This window comes from Toxotes jaculatrix, chromosome 4 (assembly GCF_017976425.1).
Source record: "Toxotes jaculatrix isolate fToxJac2 chromosome 4, fToxJac2.pri, whole genome shotgun sequence".
Taxonomy (NCBI): domain Eukaryota; kingdom Metazoa; phylum Chordata; class Actinopteri; family Toxotidae; genus Toxotes; species Toxotes jaculatrix.
This window is the reverse complement of record NC_054397.1, coordinates 305001-321548: the sequence shown is the minus strand read 5'-3', so window position 1 is coordinate 321548 and position 16548 is coordinate 305001. Positions and strand designations below refer to the sequence as shown.

The 16548-nt window shown below is 46.9% G+C and overlaps 2 protein-coding genes across 4 annotated transcripts in view; one reads left to right on the top strand and one right to left on the bottom strand.

Annotated features, from left to right (window-relative positions):
* Positions 1 to 801: 801 nt before the first annotated feature.
* On the bottom strand, positions 802 to 15652 carry capn2b (calpain 2, (m/II) large subunit b). The gene is made up of 21 exons (XM_041035543.1): positions 15318 to 15652; positions 13517 to 13586; positions 11020 to 11138; positions 10711 to 10844; positions 9995 to 10163; positions 9525 to 9608; positions 9345 to 9430; positions 9177 to 9242; positions 8853 to 9013; positions 8449 to 8618; positions 8328 to 8339; positions 7740 to 7951; positions 7253 to 7289; positions 6430 to 6495; positions 6157 to 6214; positions 6015 to 6079; positions 5513 to 5581; positions 5347 to 5425; positions 1960 to 2076; positions 1144 to 1202; positions 802 to 992 (listed from the first exon to the last, which is right to left on the bottom strand). The coding sequence occupies exons 1-21, from the start codon at positions 15552 to 15554 to the stop codon at positions 969 to 971; spliced, it is 2094 nt and encodes a 697-aa protein (XP_040891477.1). The 5' UTR covers positions 15555 to 15652; the 3' UTR covers positions 802 to 968.
* LOC121180277 (calpain-2 catalytic subunit-like) overlaps positions 14461 to 16548 on the top strand; it is a 13421-nt gene continuing 11333 nt past the window's right edge. For 2 of the 3 annotated variants that reach the window (XM_041035540.1, XM_041035539.1), the window contains exon 1: positions 15710 to 16548. This exon is cut by the window's right edge and continues 505 nt beyond it. Coding sequence is in view for 1 of the 3 variants with exons in the window: in XM_041035541.1 (XP_040891475.1) it covers positions 14506 to 14592 (87 nt within the window). In the remaining 2 variants the exon portion in view is untranslated. Of the gene's footprint in view, positions 14593 to 15709 lie in introns of those variants that run through there. The other variant, XM_041035541.1, reaches the window with a different exon arrangement.

The window sequence follows — 16548 nt, the reverse complement described above, 5'->3', positions numbered from 1 at the left end:
CACTCCGGGCGGCACTGGAAATATGAGCTCCTTCACAAAAACATTCAGTTACTTCCACAAAAACATGAAGTGATTTAGGCCAGAAGTTCAAGTCTATGTGCTAAACTGCTGTGGTTTCCTACAAACAGCTACCACAGCACTTAAAATGATCGCTGCAGCTAGCTTACAATCAGCTTATTAATTACAAAAGACAGCTAATAGCTTAGCTATAAACACCAGATGTGAACTAGGTAATGTCAAGTCTTAATTTTGTTTCCACTGCAGTTTTTTTTTTGTCTTTATGTTTTTGATGAAGCTATGCTAGCAGTTTCCCTCTGCTTCCAGTTTCTGTGTGCTAAGCTAGGCTAAACATCCTCGATGTGGCTCATGAAACTGATACCCATCTTCTGATGAGTTAGCTAGTTAACGTTAGCTCTCTGGCCATCATATGTTAGCTCCTACACAACCAATGTCTGTGGTTTGGGGAATCAAGTAAAGAAACATTTTGAATAGTCGGAAAAAACATTGTTTGAAAGCTAATGTTAGCATAAATGGCCCCATTGTAAAATAAGATAAAAGTACTACTCCTGGCAGTAATAGCAAAACAAACCGTTTTTGTTGTTTGTTGTTATTATTGCTTTAACGAGTACATTTGTGGTGAATTTCCACTTTTGTTTTTTGCGCTGAACAGCTAGCAGCATCCACTTATTTTAAGTCTCTGTGCTAAGCTAGGCTAAACTGGACCTATCTGAAAACAGATGAAACATAAAGTCCTAAAATGCTGGACTGTTTAACTGATATTAAAAAGGACTGAAGCAGAAGTTTTTGTGGATACATTTATTGACTTTACATTGACTGTCAGTCAGGTAGTGTATAGATAATACAACACAAGCCTCACATATAAAACATTAGGAGTTTATAATAAGTGGAAACAGTAATATGGCACGCTGCTGTAACACTGAGGCTCCGGACAAGCACAGAGTCACGGCTCAGATCATGGCGAACTCTAGCCACTGTAGTAAGATACAGAAAAAACAAGTCAGCACCTGAACAGAACATATTTCACATTAGCTATAGACTGGGTTAGACCAGGTTCTGGTTCTTCACACAGACTCTCAGTGTGAACATGTTAAACAGGATGTTGTGTGTATAGTTTGTTCTCACCTGGCTGAAGTTGAGTTCGATGGAGCCACTGTTGTGGGCATCAAGCTTCTTAAAGATCTCTGTGGAGGAAGATGGATCAGAGTTTCATCAGAGTTTTTCTGCCACAGTTTAAAGTAAAAATCAGCAGAACAGGTCTGAGACTGACTTTCGATCCAGGACTGGATTAACCTGCTTGGGGATCAGGGAAAACAATCTGCTGCTAAGCCCCTATTATCTTGTTATTTTTGCAAATCAAATTGTTACCAACGCGTCTTATTAAAACAAGAAACTTCACTTCTGAAATGTCAGCTTTGAGTAAAGACGTTTATATATAAATATTGATGCGCCTGTATCGTGGGAGAGGCACCTGCACCTGCAACAGTCAGGGAGTTACCTGCACTGACCGATCTCACTGCTCAGTGTTTTTTCAAACACTAACAGACAGAAAAAGAACGAGTCAGTGAGAGGCTCCATCTCTGTGGAGAGCTGTGCCTGAGACACATTAGCAGTAATCCCACCCAACAATTATTAATTTGAGGGTACAAATTACTAATTCATGATAGAAAATAATAATAGTAATTTTCCTGGATGAATTTATGACAGATCCCTGAAGTCGAAGCAATGATCTTAGACATACTGATATAATTGCTAGCACCAACAGGAAAGACTTTTTTTTGCTAGCAGGATCTGTTTTGTTTGGGCAGACTCATTAACATCTGATAACATCTTTCACTACAGTTCCTGTGTGAGCAAACATTTTCCAAACTGTCTGAACCGTTAGCTTTCCTCCATTAGCTGTCATTCTGTCTGTGTTAGCTAAATGAATCGTTGACTCACTGAACATCATCTCCAGCCTCATCAGACAGGCCACGAAGTTGTCGAAGTCGACAGTCATGTCTGTCTCAGAGTATCGAGCCACCAGCAGCTGGTAGATGGTGTTGTTGAGAGTGAACCCTGGAGGACGACGACAGGAGGAGTGACCACGGAGCAGAGAGAAGAATTAAACCACAGACCACTGTTCAAAGGAATAATGTTTTCATACTGATTCAGTCTAAGTTAATAGTTTTACTTGTGTCCGTTTATTTGTAATATCAATATTTATATTGAAACAACAATAGGTGTGAGAGATATGATGATATCCACCTACAGTCAGACATCCACACAGTTTATTAGGAATCTGTTAATATATTATGTTAATATAATGTCTCTGGCTGTATTAGACCACTGCTGGCGAATCCACGCTCAGGATTTTTTTCATTGTAATACTGGATTATTTAGTAATTTTGGCACAAATATGACAAAGTACTGTGATTTTTCGGGCATTTAATTTTTTGGATTACACAAAACTTTCCTGTCAGTTTTCAGGAAAAGTTTATCAACTGATTTTACAGTAAATGTACAATATGACCAATTTTATAAACACTGCCCAAAACTGAAAATTTGTCACAGACGGCTGGAAACATAGGTCATCCTGTCTCTGGACCCTTTGGTCCAGATGAGGATATAGAACTACATTCTCTGTGATAAAGGATTTAATTGAAATCACCATCCACAAATCTTCTTTTATGTTTAAATGCTAAGCTAGCTAAACCACACAAAATCCTGTTAAGTCCACTAGACTCAGAGGCTGAGGTGGCAATACTACTCTGCTAAGATAGGCTATTTAGCTTTTAGCATGACTTTTTATATTGTATGTTGTAGATACAGAGATGTTATTATCTATTATATATATTTTTATTTTATTTATTTATTTTTAAACATAAACACCTGACCTCAAGCTGCTACCAGAGATTGCAGCCAAACAAAATTTTGTTGTAACTTGTGTGCAGTGAAAATAATAAAGTTCTTTTGTTTTGTTTTTTGATTTTTGTGTTTGTTTTTTGTCTCTGTGACTTCGTGTGGGACAACATGAAATTCATTTCATTAGAGGAAAAATGTTCATCTAACTCTAGCCGAGGAGTTAACTACAGGTTAGCTGTGGCTATCTCAGTAGTTAACGTTAGCTTAGCATGGTTTTCTCCACATGCTGTTTATAGGGCTGTGTAATGATGCCACCAGTATAACAGGAATCTAATAAGAGAGCTCAGCTAATGTTTCCTGTTACAATGACGTGACGTATTATTTTATGAGTTATAATAACATACCACGTATTTAGTTTTAAAAAGGAACTGTCCTTCATTTTTTAAAAATAATTAATTATTTTGTAATATTACACAAAATCAATGTCTCATCAAACACATAATCTTTCCTATGAAATCCAAATCTACATGACAAAGAAATGTCAGATGTCCAACACCAGATTTTTCTTCTTTGGTATGTTTTTACTGTATTTTGGCTTTGAAGGGCAGGACTGCCAAAACTGCTAACGCTAACACAACTGCTCCTCAGCAGGATGTAACGTACCATCTTCATCATGGTCATCATCAATTTACTGAGTGAAATGTGGAGGTGGAGAGAGTCCAGCAGCAGCAGCAGCAGCAGCAGAGGGAAACAGACAGACAGCATTTTAGTTCAGACAGAGAAATACAGACGACACACGAGGAGAGAGGAAGAAGCTGTTAGTGAGCAGGAGACACTCAGGCTTCTTTACTGTTCGACCTCTGAAATTTACCAGCTGTGTCCCCCTCACATGTGTCCCTCACATGGCTGGGAGCAGAACAATAATCATTTATTCCAAACCATTTATGTGTGTCCAGGGGTTAAAGAGGGATCCGGTGTGCAGTGTGGCAGCTGGAGGGCGTGGTGTGTGATCTGCATTAGATTTGTTCCAAATTTAATTTTCCCGCTTTTCTGCGGGCCTTTCAGACGCTACCAACACGCAGTCACATTTTGCTGCCAGGTGAAAGTAACGGCCTCCTGTCCATCAGCAGACGCTCTGATTGGCTAAGCAGCAACGGATCAAACGGCCGCGGTAAACATGGCTGTCCACACTGCCGACATGGTGAAGCCCTTGCTCTTCAACACAACTGCACACAAAACTTTCTGTGCTCGCACTGTGGATGACTGGCAGGAGTAAGTCAGTTTATATTTTCACAGAACACAATCAGAACCACTTTCCATGAAGCAGGATGTTTAAAACAAAGGAGCTTTCTGCTGCGAGTCAGTGTGGAATCATCCAGACTGTCATTCAGCCGCGAAGCTCAAATTCAAACATGTTGAACCGTGTTTGGGCTGCAGTTTAATGCCAGTGGCATTAAACATGGACCGGCACAGACAAAACATTCACTAATTAGCCCTCAGAAGCAAACAGTTTGCCACAGATCTCAGGAAGCTGTGAGAGACTCTGCACAACAAACAAAGTGAGTCTGCTAATTCCACAGCTCACCAACACGGTCGCAGCCCACGGGCGGGTCCACTCAGTCCTAACTGAGTCAGACATGAAGACAAACCCTCTTAGAAATCACAGGAAAAAGAAGCTGCAGAACTTCATAGAGAATCCTGCTGTTTTTTAGTTTCCCTCAGTGTCACAGTGATCCAGTGAGAGGAGTCTGTACATCCATGGGTTCACTGCAGACAGGAGCTGATCACAGCTGATTCAGCTGCTTTAAGCTTTCAGCAGCTGCTGTAATGATTTTGTCTGAGGGCAGACTCAGTGTCAGACTGTTCTACAGCAAAGACAAAACATGGAAAAGCTTTTTATCAAGCTGGAAGTTGTACGAGTGTGTGAAGGTAAAGTTAAAATAAATGCACTGACTCAATAATATTGTTGAACCAACAGTTGAACCAACTCAAAACATTTGTTCAACAAAACTGGTGAAAAGAAAAAGGGATGAAGAGCAGATGAGAGAGAGGAGAAAATCAGACCAGCGAGCTCTGGACCTGCTGCTGCACAGGAAGCCCGAGGCCTCTGTTCCAAACCACATCAGAGAAAGTCAAGATTTTACAAGCGCTCACTGTGAGAGCAGACAGACGGGAGGCAGCTGACAGAAGACTACAGACACGAGACAGAGAAGAAACCACAGCAGCAAACAGATGATCCTCATGATCAGAAAGACAGAGACAGACTCAGCTGATGTGCAGAGGAGGCTGCTGGGTGTGGTTACAAAGACCTGGTTCAGGTGCAGCAAGTTATGTAGAGGAGTTTAAATAAATTCTTTTAAATTCTTTTGGCCACATTTCTAAATTTACAACTGAATGAATCAAAACAATGGGAAGGAACTGCTCTGTCTGTCCGTCAGTCCTCATCAGTCCAACGATCAGGAAGAAGAGAAAAGGAAAACTGACCTGCGTCTTTGAGGGCCACTCTCATCTCTGGAGTGCTCATTGTCCCCGAGTTATCAGAGTCGTTCTTCTTGTAGATGGACTGCAGACACATGCAAACTCAGACATTTGTAAAAAGCATCAGGTGAACTCAGACGTTTGGATTTAAAGCTGAAAGACGGCGTCTCACCAGATATCTCTGCACCTTCTTCCACAGCGTGGCGAACTCCCCGAGGCCGAGCTTCCCGTTCCCGCTGTCCTGCTGACGGGTTAAAGAGCACCGAGTTTTTTAGTGTTTCTTCTGTTAAAGGACGCGGCACTGACGCGGCAGTGACGCGGCAGTGACGCAGCACTGGCGCAGATGGTGCTGCTGCACAGGCTGCGTGCTGCAGGTTTCCATGGTGTGTTCAGTATGTTTGATTCTCTGCTGCTGAACACACTCACAGACTTTCATTCATGTTCCTGCTGCTTCAAGGTGAAAACAAATCTGTCGATTATTTATTTTCAGGTCTTATTTTTATTTTTTATTTTGAGTTCCTCCCCTGGTGCCACATGAGTGTGTTACCCTCCCCAATCCGCTGAGTCATCAGCGAGGCGAACACCAGAACCTGGTCCCAGCTCAGAGCGCAGCACAGCCACACTGTGACACCTGCAGCTACAGGCAGGTGAGACATTTTCCCAGTAAAGGATACGTCCATCAGGTTGACCATGATCCTGCACGTCTCCATACTGAAGCCGTCGGTCTTGATGTCAGTTCCTGTGACAAACACAGGAAGTTAAACCTGCAGCTGGCCGCTGTCAGGGTCAGCGTGTTAAAGCTTCACATGAACTCACGTTTGGCGACGATCTTGTTCATGATGGTCCTCAGCTCCACCGCAGAGATCTCCATGTCCTGAAACACACGAGAGCACAAACCAATCAGGCGTGTTTTATAACGTCGCTGCTGCAGGTGATCACACACCTGAGCACACTTTTTCAAACCAGATGAATTCAGCTCCAACAGATTTAATGAACGTCTTCTAAACAACAGTGACACAGTCTGAACCTGCTGAGTCACTGTTTTCACGTGTCAGGGAGCAGCTGATAAGACGACGAGGGAAAACTCACGTCTCCGGCGAGCTTAGTGAAGAGGCCTCTGAATCCTGCGTCCACCTCCGCGTCAGACACCGTCTCCTGAACACAAACACCAACGATCAGAGCTACTCAGCAACACTCAGCCAGGCTGCACACAGCTGAGAGGAACAGCACAGGTGAGTCAGCTAAGGTGTGATCACCGCTGGCTGATGAAGAGTTGGACTCAAGATCCGAACGGGAAACTCAGATCGATCAGTCTGAATGGAAGTGACGCTGTCCAATCAGGTGATGAGTGATCAACAAGTCATCAGCTGCCTTGCTAACAGTAAACACTGCTTTGTTCTCTTGTGTCCTGCTGTTTTAACATGAGCTGCTGTACTCTGAACACTGATCTGTCAGAATCCACAGGGTGTGTTACCGTGATCAGCGTCATGTGATGAGACAACAGGTGAGCTGTGAACATACAAACACAGCTCGTGTTACCTGAACTGCTCACACATTCCTGACAGGGATTTGGTGAATGCAGAGTCAGTGTCACTGAATAAAAAGCAAAAGTTCAACATGTTATAAAATCTGTGGAAACAGAGAATTTCTTGGTGTCACCTAGAAACCAGCAGAGACTCCTTCATGTTCCATCAGGTAACCTCAGTACAACTAACAGCTGCTGTGGATTTAGTTACCTCTGAATAGAGCCAATGCTAAGCTAGGCTAGCTGTTTCCTTCTGTTTCCTGCATCTGTGCTAAGCTAAGCTAACCATCTTCATCTGACTCAGTGAGGAAGAGGCTTTGCATAAATGCTGAACTGTCCCTTTACTTTACGACCTTCAAACGTTAAGGTGGAATGTTTTTTACTTACATCGTCCAGTTCAGCGCTGACTGGGTCGTCACAGGGCCTGATGGGACGGAGAGAAGGAAAACCTTAGCAAACTCTGCACACAGTAGTCACATACGCTGTGCAAGTCCACCAGTTCACACACACACACACACACACACACACACACACACACACTGTTTACTTTAAAAGGAATCTCCTTGGGCAGCCGGCCTTCAAACACACAGCCTTTCTGAGCAGTAACAGCAAACAGTAAACCAAAAGTCCAGGTCTCAAACCCTCCATTCAGAGACAGAGGGGCCACAGACACATGAGGGGCCACAGACGCAGGAGGGGCCACAGACCAGCTACAGACAGGCTTTAGTACCAACTGTGTGCACAAAGCTAACGAGTCTGGATCAGATCAGGTGTTTTGCTGTTTGTCCAAATCCGTCAGTCGTGACTAAAGCAAACCAGGACATTTAGAGACAGTCGTCTTTCACATACACTCACAAACACATCAGGATCTTACTGAGTCTCTGTCTGCTTCTCTGAGAACACCCGGATGCAGAAGTCTCCGTTGAGGTGTGGTTCGAAGGTGGAGGGGACGACCAGGTACTCTCCAGGCGGCAGTTTGAAGCGTGAGCTGACCTCACGCAGGTTGATGAAGGTCTCTGACCTCGCTGTCTGAGCGTGGCTCAGAAAGAAGTTCTTATCCAGGTGCACCTCCCGCTGTCCGTGGAACTGGGGGGGCAGAGGAGGAGCAGCCAATCAGCATCACCTTCATGTCTCTGTCTACTGTCCTGAAATATTATACTGAGTTCCAGAAACATGTTTCTGTCCATGCTGAGTTTTTACTCATCAGTTTGTTCGGGTCAGGGTTCAACTAAATCTTTGTACACTGTCCACGTTCGCTCTTTGTGTGTTCTGGGTTTTGCTTTGTAACAGCAAACGTCTGATGATCAGGAGAAACCAGATTCTTTAAATCCAGTTTCCACACCTTTGTTTTCTGTTACTACTCATGTTTAAACAGATGAGACCGAGGCTTTGAAGCCTGAGGACTTTGTTTGGTTTCCAGCTTTTGACCTTTAACCTGAAGGTGTTTGGGTCCGGTGCTCACCTGCTTTGGAACCTGAAATAAAACAATACAGAACAAAAGTTAGGAAATTGTATTTTTTCTGCAGGAAAAGAAGACAAATTTTAATTATTTCTTCATTATTGTAAACTCCTTCAGCTGTCACCTCATAGATGGCAAACCCAATGGTGTGCATGTCCTCTCCTTGCTTGCGCAGCTTCCTGCGGTTCTTCTGGATCAGACCGACCACGAAGCTGCAGCCCACCTCACCATCATCTGGGTCATCGTCCTCCTCCTCCAGCCTGATCACAAACTGTGGATTCATCCAGAATGTGTCTGCAGAGGAAACCGGTTTCCAGTTAGATCAGAAGCATCGCTTCTCAGCAGGGAACTCTGTTCCAGCTGGGCCACAGGCGGAGAACCAAACCTCCACCATGTTCATCCAAAGTCTAATCAGGTGGAGTCGGCCTGCCTTTTGCAGTGTCAGCAGTTAGTTAGTTAGTCAGTTAGACAGTCAGTTAGTTTGTTAGTATAGTTAGCATAGTTAGCATAGTTAGCATCAGTGCTCACAGGGGTGGTTCCTGCAGCCTCCCGCCGTGGAGCCTCTCCTCCAGGTGCCATCGAACTTGCTGACGCTCCAGTGTTTCACGGAGTCGTCTCCGATGGTGTCGGGGGTCAGAGTGCACACCTCGATACGAGAGTAGTGACGCAAGAACTCACTGAAGGACATCCTGCAGAGACAGGACAGAGAGCAGCTCTCACTCCACAGCCACGGCCACAACCAACACGTCCACGTTTGTCTTACACTGTTGGGCCTTTACGACCTTTGACCTCTGATCTCTTCTGAGCTCAGATAGAGGAATTTACGTCCAATGTTCCAGAAACTCGACCTACCAGAACTCTCCGTCCTCTGCGTTGGCATGTGGACAGTCTCCCTGCACATAGTTCCACTCCGATGATCTGTATGAGCATCATCACACCAGCACAGTTAGAAGAGAGCAGAGCAAACAGGAAACTGACGTGTGTGTTTACAGGGAGGGTTGATCTGCTCGGTCCGGTTACCCGTCGCTCCAGGCTCCGGTCCACTCCACCTGACCCCAGGGGTTCCTCATCCTCACCAGCTTCTCCTGCCGACCCCGGTAGTTCACCTGGTAACAAACAAACATTTCATTCTCCTCTGGTTTCATGTTTTCTCATCTCACTCTCATCCTTTCTCATTTCATCGTCAGGGCGTGGCGTTACCTCCACGGCGCCCGTCAGTGAGTAGGCGTGGCCTTTCACCAGCTTCTGACGAGTGACAGCTTCTGAGTCCGCGGCGCTCGTGATCTACACCGAAACACAAACAGACGACTCATCATCATCAGTTTTCATTATTATTTTTTGCCTCACAAACATGAGAAGTGAGGAGGAGACAGTGTGGACGGTGTCACACACAGGAAGTGTGAACTGACGGCTGCTGCAGACCTGAGGCTGATCTCACTGACCCTCAGTCATCAGTCACTGGCTGAAGGATTTATGTTGCATTGTTCTGATCAGGAAACTTTTCAAACTCATGGAAAAATCTGTTCTAACGGTGCAGATTTCTTAAACAGTGCAGGCAGAAACAATAAAGATGGTGCAGAGACGTGTGTGAGACACTGAGACACTGGAACAGTTCAGGACCTGAAGCCTGGATGTAACCGAACATGATGTAAAGCTGTTGGTGGACTCACGTCAATGGAGCAGCCGAGCAACGCCCCGGCCTCCAGGGCCTTCTTGATGATGTGGAACAGGTTGGGCGGAGGTCGTTGGAGGTCGTAGTTCTCTGCAATGCCTCCGGTGAAATCCTCGAAGCCTTCGGTGGTGGAGCCGCCAGACAGCGCCTCGTAGCAGCCATTCACTCTGCAGCACAGAGAACAGCAGCAGGAAGTCAGCGTCCTCTTCCTGTTTAGCTCCAAAACTGTGTCAGAGCGCTTCACAGACAGGTCTGTGGAGTCTGACCCCAGATCAGCACTGGCTCATATGTTTAGCCACATACGTGAAAAACAGCAACAGGACAGATGCAGCTGAGCAGGCTGCTGTAAGCTGACTCACAGAAACTACTACTTTTAAATCGACATGTTGTTTTGATCAGTGTCCACCACAGCTTCTGTCCCCCTCTGATCTGGGTCTGAACCACCGAGCCACAGATGTGGACTCAGAGGTGGAGGCTGGTCCCTGAGTCCTGGGGGAGTCCGGGTCAGTCGAACACATCAGACAAACTTACGTGACAGAAACAAGATGACAGTAAAATGACTGCTTCACGTTTACATGAGACTTTTTTTACTCTGGGACAGACAGGACTTTTATTACTGATGGACACAGACAGAGAGTCATCGTCCTCAGCCCGGTTCCACACGTCGTTCTTTGTGATTACGAAGTTGTCGGGTTGAATCCCGGATGGTCTTACTTGGCGTAGGCCTTCTCCAGCAGAGCGCTCCAGAACTCCCGCCCCTCCGCCGAGTGGACGAACATCAGCTCCCCGTCTTTGACCGGCAGAAGGTCGTCGATCACCACGTCCACCCACTCCCCGAACTGCCAGAACTGAGGACCAGAGACAGAGGGGACAATCTGAGACACTGTGGACGTTTAAAGTTTATCAGTGTAACCTCTGTCAGAGCTGAATGTTTAGAAAGCTGCAGGTAACCATGGCAACAGTGCTGAAGCGAACGACGCTGTGATGAAGTTACTGTTAACACTGACGTCCAACATCTGTTACCTGGAAGTGGAAGATGCCGGCATAATCGTCACCAAAGCCCTGGTCCGTGGGAACGACTCTGGCCATCACGTATTCGTTCATGGTCAGCGAAGCGATGGCCGCTAACAGCCAGCAGTCGCCTGGACAGACAGGAAGACGCTCGGTGACCATATGGACAGAGACCGAGTTGGTCCCGGTCCAAAAGACATCCAGACCAATCAGGTCTGACAGAGCAGAGGAAGAAGGCGGTGTGACGTCAGCTCTCACACATGGTCACTGCTGACCGCCGTGCTTCCTTCCTGTATGTATGTAACATATATCATATGTGTGTGTGTATGTACTGTGACGCCTGTTTGCTGTTTTTATTATTATTATGATTAATAATCAGTTTCATGTTGTGTCTTTTTCTAATCTTTTCCGGTGAAACAGAAAAGTTAGTGTCAGACAGAAACTGTTTCCACCCAGAGAAGAAGAAGAACCGCCCGAGGACTCCAACCACAAGCATCCTCTGAACGCGGCGAGAGCTCTCACTCTGGACTAAATTCCTGGACCCGTGGACTCAGAGTCTGACAGACAGAGCAGAGGCTCCTGGAGAATTTGCTGAGTCAGCTTCATTAAAATGTTTCCACGTGTGAAAACATGTTTTGTCAGAAATCTGCTGCTGCGGTTCAACGGAGGCACGACAACAGCAACACAACATGACAACAAGCACAGCAGGCTGCACACGCTTACTGTGTGTTACTGTGTTACTGTGTGTGTGTGTGTCACTGTGTGTGTGTCACTGTGTGTCACTGTGTGTGTGTCACTGTGTGTGTGTGTCACTGTGTGTGTTACTGTGTGTTACTGTGTTACTGTGTGTGTGTTACTGTGTGTGTGTTACTGTGTGTGTGTTACTGTGTGTGTGTCACTGTGTGTGTGTTACTGTGTGTGTGTTACTGTGTGTGTCACTGTGTGTGTTACTGTGTGTGTGTCACTGTGTGTGTGTCACTGTGTGTGTGTCACTGTGTGTGTGTCACTGTGTGTGTGTCACTGTGTGTCACTGTGTGTGTGTCACTGTGTGTGTGTGTCACTGTGTGTGTTACTGTGTGTTACTGTGTTACTGTGTGTGTGTTACTGTGTGTGTGTTACTGTGTGTGTGTTACTGTGTGTGTGTCACTGTGTGTGTGTTACTGTGTGTGTGTTACTGTGTGTGTCACTGTGTGTGTTACTGTGTGTGTGTCACTGTGTGTGTGTCACTGTGTGTGTGTCACTGTGTGTGTGTCACTGTGTGTTACTGTGTGTGTGTGTCACTGTGTGTGTGTTACTGTGTGTGTGTTACTGTGTGTGTGTTACTGTGTGTCACTGTGTGTTACTGTGTTACTGTGTGTGTGTGTTACTGTGTGTGTGTCACTGTGTGTGTGTCACTGTGTGTGTGTCACTGTGTGTTACTGTGTGTGTGTGTCACTGTGTGTGTGTTACTGTGTGTGTGTTACTGTGTGTGTGTTACTGTGTGTCACTGTGTGTTACTGTGTTACTGTGTGTGTGTGTTACTGTGTGTGTGTCACTGTGTGTGTGTCACTGTGTGTCACTGTGTGTTACTGTGTTACTGTGTGTGTGTGTTACTGTGTGTTACTGTGTTACTGTGTGTGTGTGTCACTGTGTGTGTGTCACTGTGTGTGTGTCACTGTGTGTTACTGTGTGTGTGTGTCACTGTGTGTGTGTTACTGTGTGTGTGTTACTGTGTGTCACTGTGTGTTACTGTGTTACTGTGTGTGTGTGTTACTGTGTGTTACTGTGTTACTGTGTGTGTGTGTTACTGTGTGTGTGTCACTGTGTGTGTGTGTCACTGTGTGTGTGTCACTATGTGTGTGTTACTCTGTGTGTGTCACTATGTGTGTGTTACTCTGTGTGTGTCACTGTGTGTGTGTCACTGTGTGTGTGTCACTGTGTGTCACTGTGTGTTACTGTGTTACAGTGTGTTACTGTGTTACTGTGTGTGTGTTACTGTGTGTGTGTGTTACTGTGTGTGTCAGGGTGTTTCCTCACTAGTTGAAAGCTCATTACCCCCCCCCCCCCCCCCCCCCCCCCCACATGTTTAAGTTAATGTCTTTTGCCCTCTAACAATAGTTGCCAGCAGGACTCCGCCCCCCCTGCCCCCCCCCCCCCCCCCCCCCCCTCCCCACACACCAAAGGAAACATTAAGATCAAATCTGTGACGAAGAATCAGAGGACAGACAGGAACAGGAAGTGATGACACAAAAACTGCAACACGTCCGACACACAAAGATGCTTTACCAAAATAAAAGCAGGAAAATGACATGAATGGGTGAAATAATAATTTGATCGATCTCCTGGATCAATCAGTCTGCAGCTCATTAACTCTGCTCCGGCTGACGTCACATTAAGCTTCTGTCTCCACAGGAAGAAACAAGTTCAGACGAGTCACATGATCAGTGAACCATCAGCGTACCTGTCCACCTGTGTGGTGTGTTCAGGGACAGTCTGAGTCTACAGGCTGAGGTGTGTCAGGCAAACTCACCCAGAGCTCCCTGGCAGATGTCGGTCCTGGTGGCTCCGCCCACGATGAACTCCGGGTTGGAGACCAGTTCCTGATGGAGGACAGAGAGACATGAGTCTGAGACGGTTCAGGGACAGTCCGAGAGTCTACAGGCTGCGGTGTGTTCAGGGACAGTGACGGTCTACAGGCTGTGGTGTGTTCAGGGACAGGCTGCGGTGTGTTCAGGGACAGTCTGATGTTTTGTTCAGAGACAGGCTGCGGTGTGTTCAGGAACAGGCTGTGGTGTGTTCAGGGACAGGCTGCGGTGTGTTCAGGGACAGGCTGTGGTGTGTTCAGGGACAGGCTGCGGTGTGTTCAGGGACAGGCTGCGGTGTGTTCAGGGACAGGCTGTGGTGTGTTCAGGGACAGTCTGCGGTGTGTTCAGGGACAGGCTGCGGTGTGTTCAGGGACAGGCTGCGGTGTGTTCAGGGACAGTCTGCGGTGTGTTCAGGGACAGGCTGTGGTGTGTTCAGGGACAGTCTGACAGTCTACAGGCTGCAGGCTCCTCCTGACCTCTGACTGTTCCTCAGAGCTTCGAGTCTGGACTCGTTTGCTGGAATTCACTTTGGGGAAACTTCAGGTGAAAACGTGAAACACTTGAGCTTTTCAAACCGATGGTTCACGTCGGCTCTGAGACGTCCTGCATGTCTCACACGCAGCTGTGATGTGTCCTCAGTTTATTATCATCGTTATTTCTGCTGAATACACATTTCTCTGTGGCTGACGTCGCTCTCAGCTCTGAGTGAATCATTTCCACTCATGGACTTTATCTGTCCACCAACTGTCCTCAGTCAAACTGTCCTCAGTGGAACAGTGGGCTGAGTGTGGAAACATGAACACATGTTGTGTTACAGTCGACACTCCCTCCTCTTCCTCTGCTCTCTACTTCCTGCTTCTGCCTGAAAACACAGTGACACATCTGCACGAGGACACAGCCCCGCACATCTGCACGAGGACACAGCCCTGCACATATGCACGAGGACACAGCCCTGCACATCTGTGAAGGACACTGTGCATCAGCGGCTACTCTCACTGTGTTTGACCCACTGAAATCACTGGTACAGTAACTGTAACAGTAACTGTGAAGGACTGTGTGTGTGTGTGTGTTCTCTCTGGACGTCGACGCCTCAGTGTTTCTGAGTGTAGTGACTCATCTCTCTGGTATTTAGGATCTCTGACGGTGACTCACTCTTCTCAGAATCAAAGATTCCAGTTGTTCCTAAAATCACGTTTGACGCTGCACGTTAAAGTAAAACACGTCTGTGCTGTTTGTCTGCAGCTCTGACTGTGGTGTGTCTGTGGTGTGTCTGTTGTGTTGCGTTTGATGTTCATGAAGATGGTGTGTAAACCGTCCAGACTCTGATCTGAGAACAGTTGCTGCAGCTGCAGAAACATCTGGAACACTCTGCTGCTTCCTGAGCAGTAACGTTATGATGTTTCTATCTTCTGTGGAGTGTGACACACACTCCCAGAATCCTTTGCTGCTAAGAGCCCTGGCTGCCTTCGTCAAACAGAGAAGCAGGCCGGGAGCAGCCTGCTCCTGGCGTCTCTCTCACATGTAAAGTCTCTGCTGAACTTCCTGTGTGTGTCCTGTTGTGTGTCTCTTCTGTGACAGCATGTTGTGTATCAGCAGCACCACAGACACACAAACACCAGAAAGCATCATCAAATGAACCCCCCTCACCAAAACAGCCACCCCGCCCCCCCAACCCCACCCACTCATGCAAACTGACCCACCCATTCTGAGCCAGAGCCAAATCCCCCTCCAGGTCCGCGTTCTTACCGTGGGCCTCTTCCAGGTGACTCCCCGGGTCTTGTGGGAGTTCCGGCCCAGCTCATTGAAGCCCAGGGACTCGGGCGCGGCGGGGAAGGTCGGGTCGCAGAAGAGCCGCCCGGCGGAGAGGTACTGCGCCCGCAGAGCCGCGAAGTCCTGGTTCAGGTACTTCACCGCGTTGGCGTTGGTGCCGAACCCCGCGGCCATGGCCCGGTTCTTGGCCAGAGTGGACGCTACGCCGGACATGATGGAGGAGAAGAAGAAGATCCGGAGAATTCAGCGCTGATGTGGAGACGCAGCAGATTTTCAGACCTCCGCCCCGAACACAGAGCCACAGAGGAGGAGCCAGCGCTCTCTCTCCACCTCTCTCTCTTTAAAACCATCGTCTCGAGACAAACCCACAAAAGCAGGAAACGAGAACTCGCACGAGACAAACGTTAGAGACCAGAAACTGAAGTGTCGCTCACGAACGGGACGGACAAAAGTATGTGGACAGCGGAGCGCAGCCCCTAAAACTCCCGCTTCAACAGTCAGGACGAAGTTTTTCAAAGTTTCTGCGGCTGAAAAAGTGACGTGAAACTTTTCTACCACAGCTGAGGAGTCTTCCTCAGTCTTCCTCAGTCTTCCTCAGTCCTCCTCAGTCTTCATCAGTTTCCATTTCAGACACTTTAAAACATTTTCTGTCTGTGAAAATAAAAACTCCAAAACTCATCAAAGGCTCAAAAAAGTGAAAACAGTTTTTAAAGTTCTAAAATAATAAAGTTGGAATGGAAAGTTTTCACACCTGTGGACTCTCACGTGAACCTGTCCTCTCTGATTCCAAATTCCCGATCAGCAGCGACACACAGGATGAGTGTCAGTGAGTTTCCTCAATCGCTGATCAATCACTGATCCATAACGGTATCTGATACCTGTACGATAATGAAAGAAAACGTTTTAAACTCTAAACAGTTAAAATAATTCAAACCTCCTGACGCGGTCCACAGGACGCAGCTGAGTCTGCAGGACTCAGATGGACTCACCTGGTCTCTGCCTTACCTGGCGGGGACCCTGCTGATGTGGGCTGTGTTGACCCTGAGCGGTGTCTGAAGGCTCAGCGGGGCACAGTACAGTCTGGAGGCTTTGGGCCTCATGTGGACAGCAGGGGGAGACATTGGGGTGGTGGCTGTCTCTGTGGACAAGCTCCACAGTCTCATCACCGTGACTTAGTGACATCACTGATGTCCACCTCAGACCTCTC